This window comes from Meles meles, chromosome 19, assembly GCF_922984935.1.
Source record: "Meles meles chromosome 19, mMelMel3.1 paternal haplotype, whole genome shotgun sequence".
In the NCBI taxonomy this organism is placed as follows: domain Eukaryota; kingdom Metazoa; phylum Chordata; class Mammalia; order Carnivora; family Mustelidae; genus Meles; species Meles meles.
In genome coordinates this window covers 26880769-26899271 of record NC_060084.1, presented here as the reverse complement: position 1 = coordinate 26899271, position 18503 = coordinate 26880769, and the positions used below count along the sequence as shown (strand labels likewise).

General features: G+C 40.9%; 1 protein-coding gene across 3 annotated transcripts in view; it reads left to right on the top strand.

Annotated features, from left to right (window-relative positions):
• The window catches only part of RSPRY1 (ring finger and SPRY domain containing 1), a 46780-nt gene that overhangs the window by 11058 nt on the left and 17219 nt on the right, over positions 1 to 18503 (top strand). For all 3 annotated transcript variants that reach the window (XM_045989091.1, XM_045989089.1, XM_045989090.1), the window contains exons 2-10: positions 2544 to 3048; positions 8281 to 8333; positions 9009 to 9121; positions 10195 to 10321; positions 11347 to 11405; positions 13290 to 13356; positions 13765 to 13896; positions 14810 to 14925; positions 16028 to 16171. In XM_045989091.1, coding sequence (XP_045845047.1) covers positions 2699 to 3048; positions 8281 to 8333; positions 9009 to 9121; positions 10195 to 10321; positions 11347 to 11405; positions 13290 to 13356; positions 13765 to 13896; positions 14810 to 14925; positions 16028 to 16171 — 1161 coding nt within the window. In that variant the 5' untranslated portion in view covers positions 2544 to 2698. The remainder of the gene's footprint in view (positions 1 to 2543; positions 3049 to 8280; positions 8334 to 9008; positions 9122 to 10194; positions 10322 to 11346; positions 11406 to 13289; positions 13357 to 13764; positions 13897 to 14809; positions 14926 to 16027; positions 16172 to 18503) is intronic.

The following is an 18503-nucleotide window of genomic DNA, read 5'->3' as shown; positions in this document are numbered from 1 at the left end:
CTAGTAACCTTGACACCACAGAGCAGTTTAGGGTTAGAAACCACTTGGCCAGGAGATGAAGCATTTCTGAGTTCCCTTGTATTGAATCCTGGATCACTCCTTCTGCCATCCCCAAAGTACTAGTTGGTTTAGACACAGATTTTTATGGCATAGTAAGAAACTATGACAATCCAGCATGGATTTTTATATAGTCTTAATTGGAATGAGGAGTAGTTTTAAAAATTCTGGTGTAGAAAGAGGTGTTGGTAAGGGGAAAAAAGCAAACCACAGAGCAATGGTTATGGCATTGTCCTAATTAAGTTTTAAAAAAGTTTTGTGAGTATATAATAATAGGTATGGAAACAGACACATGAAGCTTTTAGCGGGGCTTACCTTTGGGAAATGGAATGGGCTATGAAGAAAGCCTTTCTTCTCAGAAGCTTTCACTTTTCTATAGACTGTATGTAGCATTTGGGTCTTAAAAATGAGTGTGCATCCATTTTTCGTTTTAAAAAGTTAACAGAGGAAGTTTTAATATAATACTTCATCATTTCAAGGAAGTGCACTAGTGGCATATCAGCTGGGCAGACCTGTGAGAAAACCTTGGATTCTTGACCCCCTGTCCTGAAGTGTTTGAATAGTACCCTCTGAAATTTGTGTGGGAAGGACGTTAGGTTTTGGTCTTTCTCAGAAAGAAGCATAATGTATAAGATCAACTGAAATTTATATCGGACCCTCTTAAAAGCATTGTTTGTGATTTGTGTCTTCTGTCCTTTAAGCACTGAAATCTCTTGGTTATCTGCCATCTGGGGAAATTGTCTCCCATGGTCCCTGTAGTAATGGGACTGCTTTCCGGTTTAGAATGTGGACACATACTCCAGTAAACATACTCCAGTTACATCCTTTTAAGTATAATCTCCAAATGTTAAAGACAGCCTGACTGTTTTGGGGGAAAAGAACACCAGTGGTATTATTTGGTTAGGCCGTTGCTGGCTTGGTAATCTGGAGGGAGAAAATGTCTGTTGCCTCTCTTCTCACTTCCCATCCCTCTCCTGCCCTTCCTTTTCTTGTCCCTCCCCCTCTCTATACAGATTAGATTATTATATGTATGCGTAAAGACGTTCTATCTCCATCTGTCTCCTTTGCTTCAGTTTTCCTCCATGAGCAGTAATTAAACTGCGCAAATATTTAGAAGAATTTGCTGCAAATCTGCCCCCATAATGGAAGTAACTTCTCTGGCCTCCAATTCCATTGAATTACACATTTTATTTATATCTGTCCCTGAGTGGGTACTCAATAGATGCAGATTTAATTATAAATGACCAAATGTGGAGAGTCTGGTCTCCAATAGTCTAGTCTCTATTCCTCATGTGTCCAATTGTGCCCCTATGGGCCCTGTCTCCAGGTCTTGATGTGATTTTTTTACTTTCTGTTACCAAGCCCACCCTGTTCATTTTCTTCTTCCAGATCCTCCTTTCTAAACCTAACCAGATTTTCTCAGTTTAATGAAGAGCAGCTTCTATCATTAGGTTTTCTGTTGATGAACATACTGTATGGGATGAGAATGGCCATCCATTAATTCCTGGAAGGCAGGGCCTGTGCCTTGTCCTTCTTTGTTCTCCCAGTGCCTCCATGGTGGGGGCACAAGGTGCTTAGTCAGTATTTTTAGACAAAGAGAATTGGTGCATCCTTCTTTGTAAGTTTGTATCAGACATGTCCTACAACAGACTGATCATTGTGAAAATGTAACCCGTGATACATATTTGCCTCTCCCCAGTCTTGCTAATATAACAGAAAAACTTTGTAACTGCTTGTGTAATTTCTGCAAATTCTCAAGAATCCCTCCAAATGGGAAATCTGTGCAGTTTTGTGATTGCATTCGAGAGAAACACTCTGCCTTTTATTCTTCTGGATATTGAGTGGGTGCTATATCATTTGTATCATAACTTTTTAAGCAACAAACATCTGTAATTTGATAGTCTGTTTGAAACATACTAACTTTTCTCCTACATTTAAATTTAAAAAGGAGTTCATTTTTCAGAATCCACAGAAGGAGCCCTTGAAACACATTCTTCTAATGTATTTCTGTATGGGTAGAACCAAACATACGGTGTTTTGTTTTGTTTTGTTTTGTTTTAGATTTTATTTATTCATTTGAGAGAGAGAGATCACAAGTAAGCAGGCAGAGAGAGGGGAGGAAGCAGGCTCCCTGCTGAGCAAAGAGCCCAATGCGGGGCTTGATCCCAGGACCCTGAGATCATGACCTGAGCCAAAGGCAGAGGCTTAATCCACTGAGCCACCCAGGTGCCCCTCACACATACAGTTTAAAAAAAAAAAATGGTAACTCCTGTTACATGGGAATGGTTTAGCAATCAACTTTATAATGATAAAAAGGAATTTTTAATTGTTGATTTTCTTATGCAAAGGTACCGCTTTGTGTTGGAAACCTATAAATATAACCAAAGATGGTTTGTCATTGTAATCCTAATGCCTACAAAATCAAACTAAGAAAGTTTTGAGTAATCAAATGACCTTGGATTCATTTTTCCTTCTCTTTCTTTTAGAACTGCCACTGAATGACCCGGATTCCCTGTAATTGATAATGCTGAAGATCAGTTCTGCAACTTTCTTCTACATTCAGTTGTTAAAAACAAATAGAATGCAAGTTCCTCGACTCCAGATTATGAAAACCGTACTTGGAAAACTGAAAACTATCTAAATGATTGTCTTTGGTTGGGCCGTGTTCTTAGTGAGCAGAAGCCTTGGCCAGGGTCTGCTGTTGACTCTTGAGGAGCACATAGCCCACTTCCTGGGGACTAGAGGTGCCACTGCTACCATGGGTAATTCCTGTATCTGCCGAGACGACAGCGGAGCAGAAGACAGTGTAGACACCCAGCAGCAGCAGGCCGAGAACAGTGCAGTACCCACAGCTGACACGAGGAGCCAACCCCGGGATCCTGTTCGGCCACCAAGGAGGGGCCGAGGACCCCATGAGCCAAGGAGAAAGAAACAAAATGTAGACGGGCTAGTGCTGGACACACTAGCAGTCATACGGACTCTTGTAGATAAGTAAGTATCTGACTCCCTAGTCACCCCCTCTGCAATGAAAAGTGTTCTACAGGAACCATAACTTTGGGGTTCTTCCTTTTTTTAGAGTATATTCACCAAGCCGTGAGCTTACAAGGGCAAGGGAGAATATTTTATTTCTCCTCCAGTGGCAGAGTAAATTATAAGGCTTGATGTTTTTACTTGCTACATCTACTACTATCTGGAAATGTCTAAACATTTCAATAGCAGAGAACACTAATTAAAGCTACGATCTTCATTAGGGCATGTAGTAAACATGGAGTGAGTTTGTGTTGCAAGCTGCAGTAGGAGCTAGTTTCACGGAGACCAACTCTTACCTTGCTTGTCTGTCTACACCACTGACCACAGAATCAAGATGAGTTATTTTTCCAAGAGCATGGCTGCATGCACTTTCTCTTGGCAGTGTAAGGACAGGGGTCAAGGAGAGTATCCTCCTCCCTTTTTGTATCCCTCATTTGGCCACCTTAGATCCATTTGGGAGGCTTGTAAATTGAAACTGCAGGGCGCACCTGTACTTTTTTTATTTCTCCCCTGCTTTGTCTAACTCTACTTGTGAAATCCCAGATTGAATAACAGTGAAATGGGAGAATATGGTTCAAGTTGAAAAAAATATTTTGACTTAACCATAGTCCAGTAGTTAGGAGCAAAAGTTTTAGAACCATAAGGAACCAAGTTTCAGATTTTGGCTGAGCTCTTGAACTAGCTACATGACACTGGGAGAATTACTTCTCTAAGCCTCAGATTCCTCACCTATAAGACATAAGAAAATCTTTCTTACAGAGATTACCATGAGATAATATATAAAGAATCTAGCGTAGTGCCTTGCACATTCTAGTTGCTTAATAGATGATCATTTTGGTTTTTTTTTTTTTAAGTTAGATGTGGGTTCTTTTTGCTTTAGCCTCTCCTAATTTAAGTATCTAACTATTTGATCATCACATTTATAAAAATCCAGTTTTAATTCCTCAAAATTAGAGCATTAAGCAAGGTATACCTGTGCATATTTTTCTGAGGTGCTTTTTTTCCCTCAGAGAAATAAATTTGTTTTCCGTATTTTTTGATCTGCTGTAGAAGATGCTGGGGAAAGGTGGCTCTTACAAGTATTCTTCGTAACCAGTTCAGAAAGGCCTTCCTAAGTTTATGAAATGAGACTTTGAAGTAGTTCTGGTATCCCAACTAATTTAATGTTCATATTTTTGTAGAAAATATTTATTGAATATAAATCTATGCCATTTTCACCCCTCAACCCTAGGCAAGGGGCTAGAAGCTGTTATTTAAAGTTTCTTCGTGGTGACATTTAAAACATACTATAAAATTATAATGAGAAGTTGCCCTTCCTGAATAAGGAAGTAAACCATGAGCAGTGTTCTTTAAGCTCATTGAAAAAACAGGTACAGAATAGGCTTTGCCATATTTTTTAAAAGAGTGATTAAGAGTGTGTGGGAGCAAGTTAGGAGCTCTATCTCCAAGCTCTTAGAAAATATTACAGATTATAAGTGAACTTGTTGATGAAGTACATGAAGCGAGCAACATACATAATTTGAGGAATAGGGTCACTTTTATCTTAAACCTGCATGTACCGAATTATCACTGTGACTCTTCTGAGAATGGACAAATAGGGCAGATGGGCAGCAAGTGTGACAGGACCTGTTAGAGAATCTAATGGCAAAACAGGCTTCAGACAGTTAAAAACCTGTCACCGTAGCTTCCTTTTCAGAAGCTACTGAAGGAGAAGAATTTCATAACCTATAAAGTTGATAAGGCTGTTAAAGCTAACCATGAACGATAGGATAGATGGACTTAGTACAAGTTTACATAAAATGATGTATGCAGATGTTGCAGTTAGAGAGCGATGGGCCTTGATGGTTCTCCTCTTTCTGCTTGTTACTTAGGAAAGGGTGACGTTGCTCTGAGAAGAGAGCAGTTTCTAAAGCTGTAGTGAAAGATTCGCTGTAGGAAACACACTTTAAATACATTTATTTTGGGGCGCCTGGGTGGCTCAGTGGATTAAGCCGCTGCCTTCGGCTCAGGTCATGATCTCAGGGTCCTGGGATCGAGCCCCGCATCGGGCTCTCTGCTCCGTGGGGAGCCTGCTTCCTCCTCTCTCTCTGCCTGCCTCTCTGCCTACTTGTGATCTCTCTCTCTGTCAAATAAATAAATAAATACATTTATTTTAAAATCAGTTTGAAGTTCTGTTACTTGCACTTTTTTGGTAGAGACTTCATATTGAGGTCATATGACCTCAGATTGTCATATGGTTTGGAACTATAATTTGCAGAGTCCTGATGGAATTTTTTCCTCACTGAGTGTGTGTGTGCGTGCACGCGTGTGTGTGCACGCGTGTGTGTGCGCACGTGTATGCTGCCTTCCTCTCTGTCACACTGTCTTTCTGCCTATCTCTCTTCCCGTCACTTTCATTGTCATCCCCATCCACCTTCAGGCTATGACTGAACCTAAAATTGGTGGTTCCGAGTTCCCAGTCACTGTGAGAAGCCCACGCCCTGCTGCATGGCTTTCTTTGCCTTTTCTGTCACTGGAGACTCGGGGCTTGTTATCAGTTGTAGCTCATATGATCATTCTTAACTTACGCAACTTTGTTCACCAAGTGGAGAACCCTGTCCAAGCTGCACAGGTGGGGTTTTGGTCCCCATCACCTACCACGCAGGCTTGTGGCTCCTGGTTGCCTCTGTCTAGTTTCAGACAGTGAGCCCCAGTGTCCTACAGCTTTAGCTCCTGCCTCCCACCAGGAATTTCTGCTCCAGTTCTGTTCCAAGAAGAACTTTATTTTTATTTTTATTTTTATTTTTTTTCCCTTTTTATTAATTTTTTCAGCGTAACAGTATTCATTCTTTTTGCACAACACCCAGTGCTCCATGCAAAACGTGCCCTCCCCATCACCCACCACCTGTTCCCCCAACCTCCCACCCCTGACCCTTCAAAACCCTCAGGTTGTTTTTCAGAGTCCATAGTCTCTTATGGTTCGCCTCCCCTCCCCAATGTCCATAGCCCGCTCCCCCTCTCCCAATCCCACCTCCCTATTTTTATTTTTTTTAATGTAAGGATGTGGATGTCCTTTAAGTGCATCTGTGTAAATTGAGGTCCTCAAAGTCTTTATTGGTCACTGACTCTGTCATATTTTTATTATTTTTTTTCCTTTTCCCCTAACCCTATTGTCTCCTTTGCCCCCCACTATCCAAATATCAGTGGGAAACCATTCTCGTGAATTTAAGGTATGTTCTTCCAATTTGCCTGCCATATATTTATGTCTGTACAGGAAGTTTATATTAGTGTCTTGTGTGTGATTTTAAAAACTTACCGAAGTGGGGTACCTGAGTGGCTCATTCGGTTTAGTGCCTGCCTTTGGCTCAGGTCATGATCCCAGAGTCCTGGAATTGAGCCCCGCACGATTCCTGCTCAGCGGAGAGCCTGCTTCTCCCTCTCCCTCTGCTGCTCCCCCTGTTTGTGCTCTCTCTGTCAAATAAATCTTAAAGAACAAAAAAAAACCCATAAGTGATACAGTTGTACAAATCTTGTTTTTAACTTCTCTTAACATTATGTTTGAGACCTGTGTTATTGTGTGTAAAGCTACAGCTGCTTCTGACTCCTGCAGAGTATTCCTTTGTATGCTTGAAAGTATTATATTTTGTTATCCTGTAATCTGGTGATGGTCACTTCGACTAATTCCAAATTTTTGTTCCTACAAATGTGGCATTGCAGCAAATAACCTCATATGCATCTATTACCTGCGTAATAGTTTGGCTAGTATTGTTGGGTACATTTAATTTCATTATTGCCAGATTGCTCTCCAGAAATACTTGTAATCAGTCAGTTATACCATTTAAGACAAATCTTTTAAATGCGAATTTTCCCTTAGTTATGGAAAGGTACAGGATATGTCAAATAAGCAGTACCTAATGAGTACCTGAAGTGAACTTAATAATTCCCATATCACAAGATTTTTCTGAAGATTAAATGATTGAAGACAATAGTTTTTGCAGTTTTCTTCGTAGTAAAACAGAGAGCCACGATACGTAAGTAAATGTGAATGTATTCCCTAAGTAATTAGATTTACCATTATTTGATGGAAAGTATTTTGTTCATTATTGAAGCTCCCCTAAAGCACCTCCTTAAGATTCCTGGGATCTTCACAAGGGTTTAAGTTAAAATAAAACCAAGGGATATCTTGAAAAAAAAAAAAAAAAATTCCTGGGATCGCAGATTGAAACCCCACTGAATTAAGGTATATAATGCCATTTTAGATCAATGTCTAGAATTTTTTTTAAAGACTTAATTACAGGAAACCTGGGTGGCTCGGTCAGTTAAGCATGTTTGCCTTCAGCTCAGGTCATGATCCCAGGGTCCTGGGATCGAGTCCTGCATCTGGCTCCTTGCTCAGCCAGGAGCCTGCTTCTCCCTCTGCCTGCTGTTTCCCCTGCTTGTGTGCTTTGCACATGCACCCTATCTCTGTCTGACAAATAAATCTTTTTTTTAAAAAAAATAAGGAATTTTTTACTTGAGAGAGAGAGAGCATGGGCACAAGCCCGAGCGGAGCAAGGTACAGAGGGAGAGGGAGAAGCAGACTCCCTGCTCAGCCAAGAGCCCCAATGTGGGGCTGGATCCCAGGACTGTGAGATCATGACCTGAACCGAAGACAGATGCTTAACCAACTAAGCCACCCAGGTGCCCCCAGTGTCTAGAATATTTAATAGCTTCTAACACCCATTTTATGAAGTTCAAACAAATAGTGATATTTCCCAGAAGAACACTTACACATGAAGATGTTTATGTAGGTCCTTGCTTCCATAAATCCTCTGTTGAGATTATAATCTCCCTTCCTGGTGTTTCTTTGAGGTAAGTTGGAGGGAGATGATGTTGACCTCCATGGCTCATCTCATTGGCACTGAGCCTCTAAAGGAAAGCTAAAAGTAGTTAGCTGGCCTCCAGTTTTAGTCCTGTGCTTTTACTTCAGGCCAGTGGTGGTCCTTTCCTAAGCCCTCCCACCCATTTGATTTGTGGACCATCACAGAGGGTGGTTAGTAATGAGCTCATGTTGTGTGTATTGTATAAAGAGTGGAGCTGCAGCAGTCTCTTCCGTCCCTCTCCATTTCCATTTCTTCTTTCTCTCTCCACTCCCACACTTTCAGTTGGAATTTTTATTTGCAATTGTTATTTCTTAGTTCTTCACTTTTGATGTCTTGACTGTTTGTTTTTCAGTGATCAGGAACCTCCGTATTCAATGATTACATTGCACGAAATGGCAGAAACAGGTATTCTTAAAGTTTTCTTAAAATACTTTCTAATGAGTTAATGACTATGAAAAATGTGACCACCTTTTTTTTTTTAAATAGGACTCCAAAAGTACTTAACACACATGATCATGAAAAAAAGCCGTTAGTGTATGGAAATTTTCCTGTACAGGGGTAATAACTAATAACCACTGTATACTGCATCCTGAATATATAACTATATTTCTCGGTATTGGTTTTATTTCACCAAAATTATTAAAAGAAAAATTTGGGGGGATCTGATAGATCTTTGATCATAGCCCTTCCAGAATGGGGAGGACATTTTTTTGTCCCTCGATTTCCTAAGTGTCATTCTGAAAGTAGAGCCAACTGCTTCAGATACTTCATCTTCTCAGTAAATGCCTATGTCATAAATAAGGTGCTGAAACTATTTTAGTTATAATTTGAGAACCCAGGACCATATCTTTAGTTTTGTCCGAACGAAGATGCCTCCAAATAACTAGGCTCCTATAAGTTAAGAATCTTGGGCTCTACCATGATGACTACAGTTAATGATGATGTCCGTGCCAGTGTCAGTTGCTTAAAAGCCAAAAGTGTTTCTGTTTTGTTGTGAAGTCACCTTGTGTTATAAGTTCTGTATTTTCACATTTTTAAAATAGTCGCTCCATTCATAGAATCTTCTTGATTTGCTCTTAGATGAAGGATGGTTGGATGTTGTCCAGTCTTTAATCAGAGTTATTCCATTGGAAGATCCACTGGGACCAGCTGTTATAACATTGTTACTAGATGAATGTCCATTGCCCACTAAAGTAAGTCAATACTTGCCTTTTATGAAACTGTCAGCTATGCTTAAACACAGGACGAACATCCACAAAGAACTTTTGACATAATGTGCTTCCTCTTTATACATTTGGGGTCTGTTTCATTCAGTATCAACTTTAGTATGTAAACTTGCCTTTTATTACTAATGAAGTGCTACATCCTCTTTCTGTCAATAGTTTACTATAAAGCTTTAGTTTAAAATGTTAAAAATGAAAGCATTTATATCTGAAATGGCAATCTGTATTTGAAATTAAAAGAACGTTCATAAAAGAGAACGTTGCTGAGCTGATTATTTTCTTACCCTCTGCTGAACAGTTTTCTCATTACAAAAGGTTTTCTTTACTGTTTCCTATTAAGAGAAAAAAACTGTTACACTGAAAGCACTTGTGAGTGTTAAACATATTAAAGACTGGCATAACCTTGATTTTCCCTTACATAGAACAAAAGTATCAAACTTTCATTAGTCTTATATGTCTTCTTCGTCCATATGTTCTATGGACTACGTTTTTTTCAAATTTTGGATGCTGGCATCTTTCATTTGTTTAAGCCTCAGACATTTAGGCACAACATGGAAAACATTACGGACAGAAGAGAAAAGCCTTTGGCCTAGTCACTGATGAATAAGCCTAAGCTTATAATGGGTTTCTTTTATAATTTGCATCAAAAACTCTGGTGAGATTTGCTCTTGCTTGATTTAAAAAAAAAATTGTAAGTCACTTTTTACTTCAACATTACTAAGGCCCTGTTGTTATCAGTCATTTTGGCATTTGGGTAGATTTAGTCTGTTTAATGATTCAAGAGTATATTGTGTATTTTTGATACAACTGGTACATTTTGAATGAAGGGAAATCTTAACAATTCATGTAAGAAAACTTCCAGGTTGATCAAATAACATTTCCCATCAATAATGACATCATTGGGTAGATTATATCATTTCTTTATGTTCCTTCTGAGTTAATTTAATAGCTGGCGAGGTAGCTTTTATCTCAAATTATTCCCTTGGGGGAAAAAAGCCTAAGTAATCTATTTATGAAATCCACTTGTACATTTTTGCTTTTAGGATGCACTCCAGAAATTGACTGAAATTCTCAATTTAAATGGAGAAGTAGCTTGCCAGGACTCAGGTCATCCTGCCAAACACAGGAACACATCTGCAGTCCTAGGCTGCTTGGCTGAGAAACTAGCAGGTAACTCTGGGAACCTCTACCAGGAAAGATCTTCAGTTGTTTGACATAAAGGGAAGACTGCACTGCAGGTCTTTAAGCAAACCTGTTGTACCAGAAAGGAATGTCTCTGTCCCAACCACCACCACCAAAAAATACATAAATAAATAAAAATTTAGGGACAGAACTTACTGGAAAAAAATTACTCAAAGGCCAAAGAGATGAGTGCAATATAATTTAACTTTGAGGATTTTCGGAGGGATGCTTAAAAGAACAAGTTTTACTTATATGCTTTAAAATTAGGAATAAAAGGCTAAATTCAGTATAATAAAGATTATGTAGTTATATATTTATGCATATAATAGATACATGTATGTACTTTATAAAGTTTATAATGGAGACATACTAAGTTAGGGAAGAGGAATAAGAACATTAAATTGGAGCAGTTCCTGAGAAGAGAAGCAGATATTTAACTTGCTTATGGACATGACCCACTTTAGGCAAGTTAATACCCAAATACAGGTGAATACCTCAGCTAGTTAGATCACATATGGTGAAAGAAACAATGGATTCAGGGTGCTTGGGTGGCTCAGTTGTTAAGCGTCTGCCTTTGACTCAGGTCATGATCCCAGGGTCCTGGGATCGAGCCCCGCATCAGGCTCCCTGCTCAGTGGGAAGCCTGCTTCTGCCTCTCCCACTCCCCCTGCTTGTGCCCCTCTCTCGCTGTCTCTCTCTGTCAAATAAATAAATAAAATCTTTTTAAAAAAAGAAAGAAAGAAACAACGAATTCAAAATCAGGACACCTGGATGCTGGCTCTGATTCTTCCACGTGTACCCCAAGTGCACTGGAATGAGTCACTTCACTGTGGGTTCAGTTGCTCAGCTGTGAAATGGGAACACTGCTTTTCCCTGCCTCAGAGCAGGAGGCTTAAATAAGACAATGTACATGAGAGAAGCTGTCAGTTCACAAATCAATTTTATTGTTATTAATTACTGATGAAAAATAATATGGCCCATTTAATTATATCTCTTGTTTGTTGTGTTTCTAGGTCCCGCAAGTATAGGCTTACTTAGCCCGGGAATACTGGAATATTTGCTACAGTGTCTGGTAAGTAAGGTATCAAAGCCAGTTTTTCTTAGTCATCTACAACTGTGCATTTTTCTAAAATTGCCAGTTTAACCACTGGCACAGAGAATGGAATCGGTTATAAATTTTATTTGCAGGTGTTTCCTGAGTGTTTATCTATTCCCTTCTATTAAAAAAAAAAAAAAAAAATGAGGGTGGGATAGGAATTCATTACAAGCAAAAGTAGCCAAGCTGGTCTGGTTTTAAATTTAGTCATAAGATAGCTACTATGACTGGCTTCTGTGTGTGTCCTTAGAGTCTGCCAAATGGTAGTAGGGACCTCCACAGTGGAAACAAAATTACATGGCATTCCCAGCCAGGAAACTGTCAAGTCAGATTGCCAGTGTCTATAAATCTCTACTCCTTCCCTCCCTCCCTGGCTACCACTCTTCTAACTGTTGCCATAGAGTATTTGATCTATTGTCTGTGAAGCTTGTGGTTTGCTGAGGTGGTGCTGTCAGATCGCTCACACGGGCAGACTGCAGACTTGACTGGTCTGTATTTGTAAAAGTTACTTTTGCAGGCCTAGTGAGCACTGGCCTTCTTCAACATCTGAAAGACCTTATTTCTCAGTACCTCTATGATATGTACTTAAAACACACACCACTATGCTAAGCAAGCACTGTGGGGATACAAAAGTAGTATAACAGTCCTCTGCCCTCAAGAACCTTCCTGATTGGCTGAGGGAACAAAACTACCCTACCCAGACAAACCACCTAGCCTCCATTTTATGACAGGATGTGATTAAGGGCAAAATCATGTCCTTCAGACTAAGTACCATAAGAGTTCTGAGAGGGTGACGGGGGGGTGGGGTGGGGTGGAAGATAGGGGTGGTGAGAGCCGAGAGAGCTGTGAGAAACAGGCTTCCTCATGAACTTGGATCGTCAGCGGGATCACATCATAGGTCAGGATTTGTCCCTGCACCCCGGAGGGAAAAATGGGTTTCTTGGCTAAAGGCATCACCAGCAGAAGCCCAGAGGTAGGAATGGCCATGCTCCTGGCATATTACAGAGCACCGTTTGATGGGGAGGCAGTGTTCAGAGACAGGAGGACGGGCCTGGACAGCTTGGTGGGGAGGGCTTGGGACCTACAAAACCAGAAAGAGGGACTGAAAAGTGGATATGGCAAGAAGCAGAGTGCTGAACAGGCTTTACTGTGGGGCGGGCTGGTGGTTATATGAGCTTTGCAGAACCTTTGAGCCCCAGGGAAGTGAGTAGGAATCATCGGATGTTCTGAGTTCCTTTGCTCCTAACGGAGCTGTGAGAAGGTGTGATGTTAAGCAGGAAGACCTTTCTTTAAATGGGAACACCTGTGATGGGAAGTTAACTGTAACTGGAAGAGCGCTCTCCCACCCACCATTAGCATTTGTGCAATTCCTTTCAAAGAACAGATTGAAAACTAAGCCATTAGTTGTTCCTGTCATCACTTATCATTTTGGAGCTTGGGGTAACTTTTTAAGGGCTCTGAAAAAAAGTCATTCTTAGCTACGATTCTAGGTTTCTGTTTGCTTGCTTAAATGAATGTAAGAATGAGCACAGTTTTATTTCACAAAGCCCTAATACAAATGTTACTAAGTAGAATAACATAGTGCTTTTAACAAAATACTTTTGAAATCTGCATATCTATCAACGGACCCAGTGATTTCCAAAAAATAATAGAAAATTTTATGAGACTCTATCTTGGTTCCTTGTTACTAACTAACAGTATTAGCAAACAGAGATTTGAGGACATAAGAGAATAAAAGTTTTCTGACTGCTCCCAACAAATCTAGCACATACTGGGTACAAAGAGGAAATTGCTAACTTGCCACCTCTGCAAGGGAATGATGTTTTTGCTTTTTGTTTTTTATCTTTTGTTGTCTTTCAGAAGTTACAGTCCCACCCCACAGTCATGCTTTTTGCACTTATCGCACTGGAAAAGTTTGCACAGACAAGTAGGTATAGTGACTTATTGCACTAATGATCTTCTGTATCGGTTGTTAAAAATCTTATTTTTCTTACTTCCTGGATGAGCATATGCTTTGAGCCTCATCAGACATGCACCTGTTCTGTTTTTATGTGGATAGATGCCTGACGGCCAGTAAGATGTAACAGGGACAGAAGCCAAGAGTCTTCTCACCCAAGAATCAACACTTGTGACCATGGTTACTCACTTTTTGTAGCTAAAAATTGGTGATGAGATTGCTACTTCCCAGAAAATAGTTGAGGCTCTTGGACTGTGTCATTATTCTAGTTTCTACATTTTCTGATGGTCTCTCCTCACTCCTTCCTACCCCTTACCTGCCCCGCAAATCCTCCTACTCTTTCAGGGTTGATTCAAGGTGTCTTGTCTTCCCCAACAGGTGAAAATAAATTGACTATCTCTGAATCCAGTATTAGTGACCGACTCGTCACCTTGGAGTCCTGGGCTGATGATCCTGATTATCTGAAGCGTCAAGTCGGTTTCTGTGCCCAGTGGAGCTTAGACAATCTCTGTAAGTAGGCATTGTCCTTTGTTAAAATTCCTGTTTCCATGTCCAAACCCATTCTCTATATAGGATCACTGTTCTTCATTTTGTAATAGTGAGTGTGACACTTTCCTTGAAAAGGCCAATATTGTCGGTTGGCCGTATTGTAGCAGGAAAGTATTCTAGGGACCCTCCAGACGAAAATTATATGGCATAGTTCTAATTTCAGCACTCTCCTGTTCAGAAACTTTTACTGGTACCCCACTTCCTGGTGCACCCGGGCCATTAATCAGATGGCAGTGTCCAGTCAGCTCTTCCCTACACAGGCTGTCTCCTCACTGTCTTGCAAGCAGGCCCCAGTCATCCTGACCTCTCTAGGACTTTCCCTCACTTGGAGTTCCCTCTCTTTACTCTTCTCCCTGTCCTGATAATGGCTCTTCAAAACTCAGGATACATATTGCCTACACCAAGAGGGCTGCTCCTGGCTTTTCTTTATCTCCTCAAGGGCTGCTAGAACTAAAACTATCCTGCTACTAAATCCTCACTTCCCCAGCGCAGTTAGCACATGTGCTAAGGCATGGCCAGATGTGTGTACCCTTCCTCTTGCCGCAGCGTTGTGGAGAGTTGCTTTGTGCACAGCTTGTGTGGTGCCCATGACAGAGTCATTCCAGAAAAGTAGAAGTTGCATTTTGTTGCATGCACAATAACAAATACAGGGAATAGAAGCAGAAAACTGGCAGTGCCATCCTAGCTTGTCCCAGCTTTTGCTTGATAGATCCTCATACGGTCGTGCAGCAGGAAGGCAAGGTTTGAAGTCTCCCTACCTGTTCTGCCATTTCTGGGTACCTCCACTTCTTAACTGGAATGGCAGCCCACGATGACACTAGGCTTTTTTCCACAACAGCCTGCCTTAGAAACATGACCACTTTTTCTTTTGCAGTTTTAAAAGACAGTAGGCAGCTGACCTATGAGAAAGTGGACTTGAATAGCATTAGGGCCATGCTGAACAGCAACGATGTCAGCGAGTACCTGAAGATCTCGCCTCATGGCTTGGAGGTAAAGCTTTCATGGACGGAACATGCGGGGGAAAGAGCTTGTTCTCATTTTCACACCCTGCTTCTAAACAAAGAGCCATTTCTTGCAGAATAGATGGAAGTTTATGTCGTATTCCAAGAGTGGGTAGAGGTGGAAGTGGCAGGGAGAGGTTGTTTGCGGTGTTATTTAACTCCTTAATATCCACATGGTACCATAGACATAGTAAGCACTATTAATATATGACAATTTGAATTTTTTTTGTAGTTTCAAGTTTTAAATTCTATTCAACATACAGTGCAATATTAATTTCAGGTGTAGAATTTAGTGATTCATCACTTACACACAACACTGGTGCTCATCACAACCCATTTAATACAGTCTCCCCACCCCCCACCTCCCCTCTGGCAACCCTCAGTGTGTTCCCTATAGACAGTTTGATTTAAGTATGTCTGTTTTCAATCTCTGCCTCTTTATTCAGCTAAAGGTGCAAAGACTAGTGTTTCTAAAAGAGGCCCTTCCTTTTTGAATCCCTGCATCACCAATTGTATTCCGGCTAGCGCTTCCCAGCCTCCTGTATGTTGGAAATGTTGCCGATTTGGTGGTGCAGGTTGATGAAAACTGCTTATTATGTACAGGAAGGCACCATCAGGCACCAGACACGTCAAGACTAAAGAGCCGTTTGAAGAGACAGCTCTTTGATCTTACGTTATTGCCAAATGCCTGCCATAGTTTTCTGTTTTCAGTTACTTTTAGGTACCCCATCTTATACCCTTCAGTGTCCTCCCCTCTCTGCATCCTAACAAGTGCAGGCTAAGGCCATGTTGATGCATTCATAAAAGATTCTACCGGAAGGGTACTTCAAAAAGTAGCCCTCGTTAATGCTTACTACAGCCATCTTTGAGGCCTTCCAGCCCTGTTAGAACTCCCTAGATGTAAAGCTACAAAAGAGATATGTGTGCTTCATTCTGTTTTGCACTTTGTGTCACTGAGGATGCACGGAGAAGGAAACGAGCGTCCACCAGAAGATTTAATAAGGAAAAAGACATTCCACCTCTGGGTGTTCACTTAACTTCCGCAGTCTCAGGCAATGATGGTGGGCTGTCGCATGCTTTGGTTTTACCAGGCTCGCTGCGATGCCTCCTCTTTTGAAAGCGTGCGTTGCACCTTTTGCGTGGATGCGGGGGTGTGGTACTACGAAGTCACCGTGATCACTTCTGGTGTCATGCAGATCGGCTGGGCCACACGAGACAGCAAATTTCTCAATCATGTGAGTACCCTAGAGAACAGTGTAAACAGGGACAACAGCAGCTTTTTAGAGAGTGAGTGGAGGACACAAATTTTCTAGAGAGGTTTGCACGATGATCGTGTCTTGGGCTGAACCAAATGCTGCCAGACCCCTCACAGGGGTTTGCTAACCTGGTTCTGAAATAGGAAGACACAGGGAAATTGCCCCTTGGGTTTTTTTCCCGCCTTGAGTTTTAAATTTGCACCTAGAGGTTGGGTGTTGGGTGTGTCCTTTGTTTTTGTAGGCTCTCCTCCAGCCCAGCCAGATCTCTGGCTCAGTTTTATACTGGAACCCGTGATGCCTTTTACCTTGCATTTAAGCTCTAAGAACTTTGTAGGAATTCTCTTCCTTTCATGAAATATTAAATGTTGGCTTGACTTCTTTTACTTGATTTTTACTTTGTAACTAGTGGGCACATTTGTTTTCAATATTTAGCATTTATCTTCTGTTGTAGAAAGCTGTCACGTAAAGAGGGAAGATGAAACCCGCTAGAGGAAGCAGGATTCAGCTACCGCTACTTGCATGTCTGAGGCTGGGGTTCCTCCCTTTCCTACAGATGTTGATTTCTTGCCAATTTATACCCTTCAGATGCCCAGCCTGAACAGCTTTTTTGAGTTATTCCAATTTTAAGCTGTTTGGAATTAATCCAGTTTTGAGCTGGACTCTTTTATGGACATAGGATTTTTACACTTTGAACTGGGAAAACCCCTTGGATTATTTTGTTCATCTAAACACTAGTCTCTTATATGGATGGTTTTTGAATTGAACCAAACTGAACTTGCCTGCCAGAAGTGTAGTTTGAAAGGGCCCCTTTCAGTGAGGCTGTATAATGTCTTAGAACTGTGCATCGTGTTTTGCTAATAAACTCCTTGCTAGAGAGACAATTGGAGGAAGAGGGCCAGTAGAGAGGTCAGATTCTTGTCCAGGACAGAAAACTAGACCCCATCTACAATTGCTTTCTTTGGGAACTTTCCCTGATGAAGGGCCTCCTCATTGACTGGACCTTAAGTAAAACCTGGAAGCGTGGGGCTCAATTGTGGCACCATGAAGTCAGAAGTACATGGGTCTGGAGAACAATGCCAGTTAGTCTCTTAGTTCTTATCTTGGGCCCTGATTTAAAGCAAGTGGTATCAGTTGCCCTGACAGCCTGCCCCAAAGGATGTCCTGAAGACAATTTTTTTAGGACTTGGGGGAAAAAGGTCTTTATTTCCAGAGCATTGTCATTTTAGAGCCAATCATCTGATTCCCACCACAGTGTTTACTGTCATAATTTCCATTTCCCGAATGAGAAAACTGAGCCTAAAAGAGGGACCTAAAGAATCTCAGACTAGAATTCAGGCTCCTTCCTGTTCTACAGTAGTTGTTTTCTTCACATTTGAAAATGGGAAAAATCTCAGAGAATTAGTGAGCCTCCTCCTTTGGATGTAAAAAATTGCTCCAGAACTAGAAGAAAGATGGATTCCTTTAGGGGGAAAGCTTTGATAGAGCATTTGTTTCTCTTTATTTGCTAGCAAACACACCACAGATCTAGGTGTAGTATATCTGATTCTGAATATCAGAAACATTTTATTTTAATAACTGGTGAAGCTGGATCATTTTTTTCTGGTGGATTAAACTGATTTCTCCCAATAGTTGCAAAAATTTTGGCTCCTCAAATTAAGAGGCTTAAAATGCTGTTTTCCTGTCCTCTGAATTGTTCAGTAGACTTTTAATTTCTTTATTTAAGTAATTAATAACATTTTTTTCCCCTGATCCAAGTACTGGTTGATTCCCTGTTAGAAATCAGTGAAGTCTGAGGTCTCCTTTCCCAAATGTAGGATTGTAATCATGTTGCCAAACTTAAAACTTTGCTTCAAATGGACATTGTTCTGGTAATTCTGAATCTTTTCGCTTGTACAGACAGGGTGTGGTTTTATGGAATAAGTCATCCGTAGATACACCCAGTTTCTTGAAGACTTGAAGTCCATCCACACTGTCTCTTGTTTTAACTCTTACTGCTTGGCCTTTGGTTTTGAAAGGATGATCAAAGTGTTGGGCTCAGAGATCGAGCATTAAAATGAGAAGCTTAGGGGTGCCTGGATGGCTTAGATGGTTAAGTGTTTGCCTTCGGTTCAGGTCATGATCCCAGGGTCCTGAAATGGAGTCCTGCATCAGTCTTCTGCTCAGTAGGGAGGCTGCTTCTCCCTCTGCCTCTCACCCGCTTGTGCTCTCTCTCTCTCTCCCCCGACCCGCCACTGCTTGTGCTCTGTCTCTCTCTCTCTCCAATGAATAAATTTTAAGAATCTTAAGGAAAAAAAAAAAAGAATTTAAAATA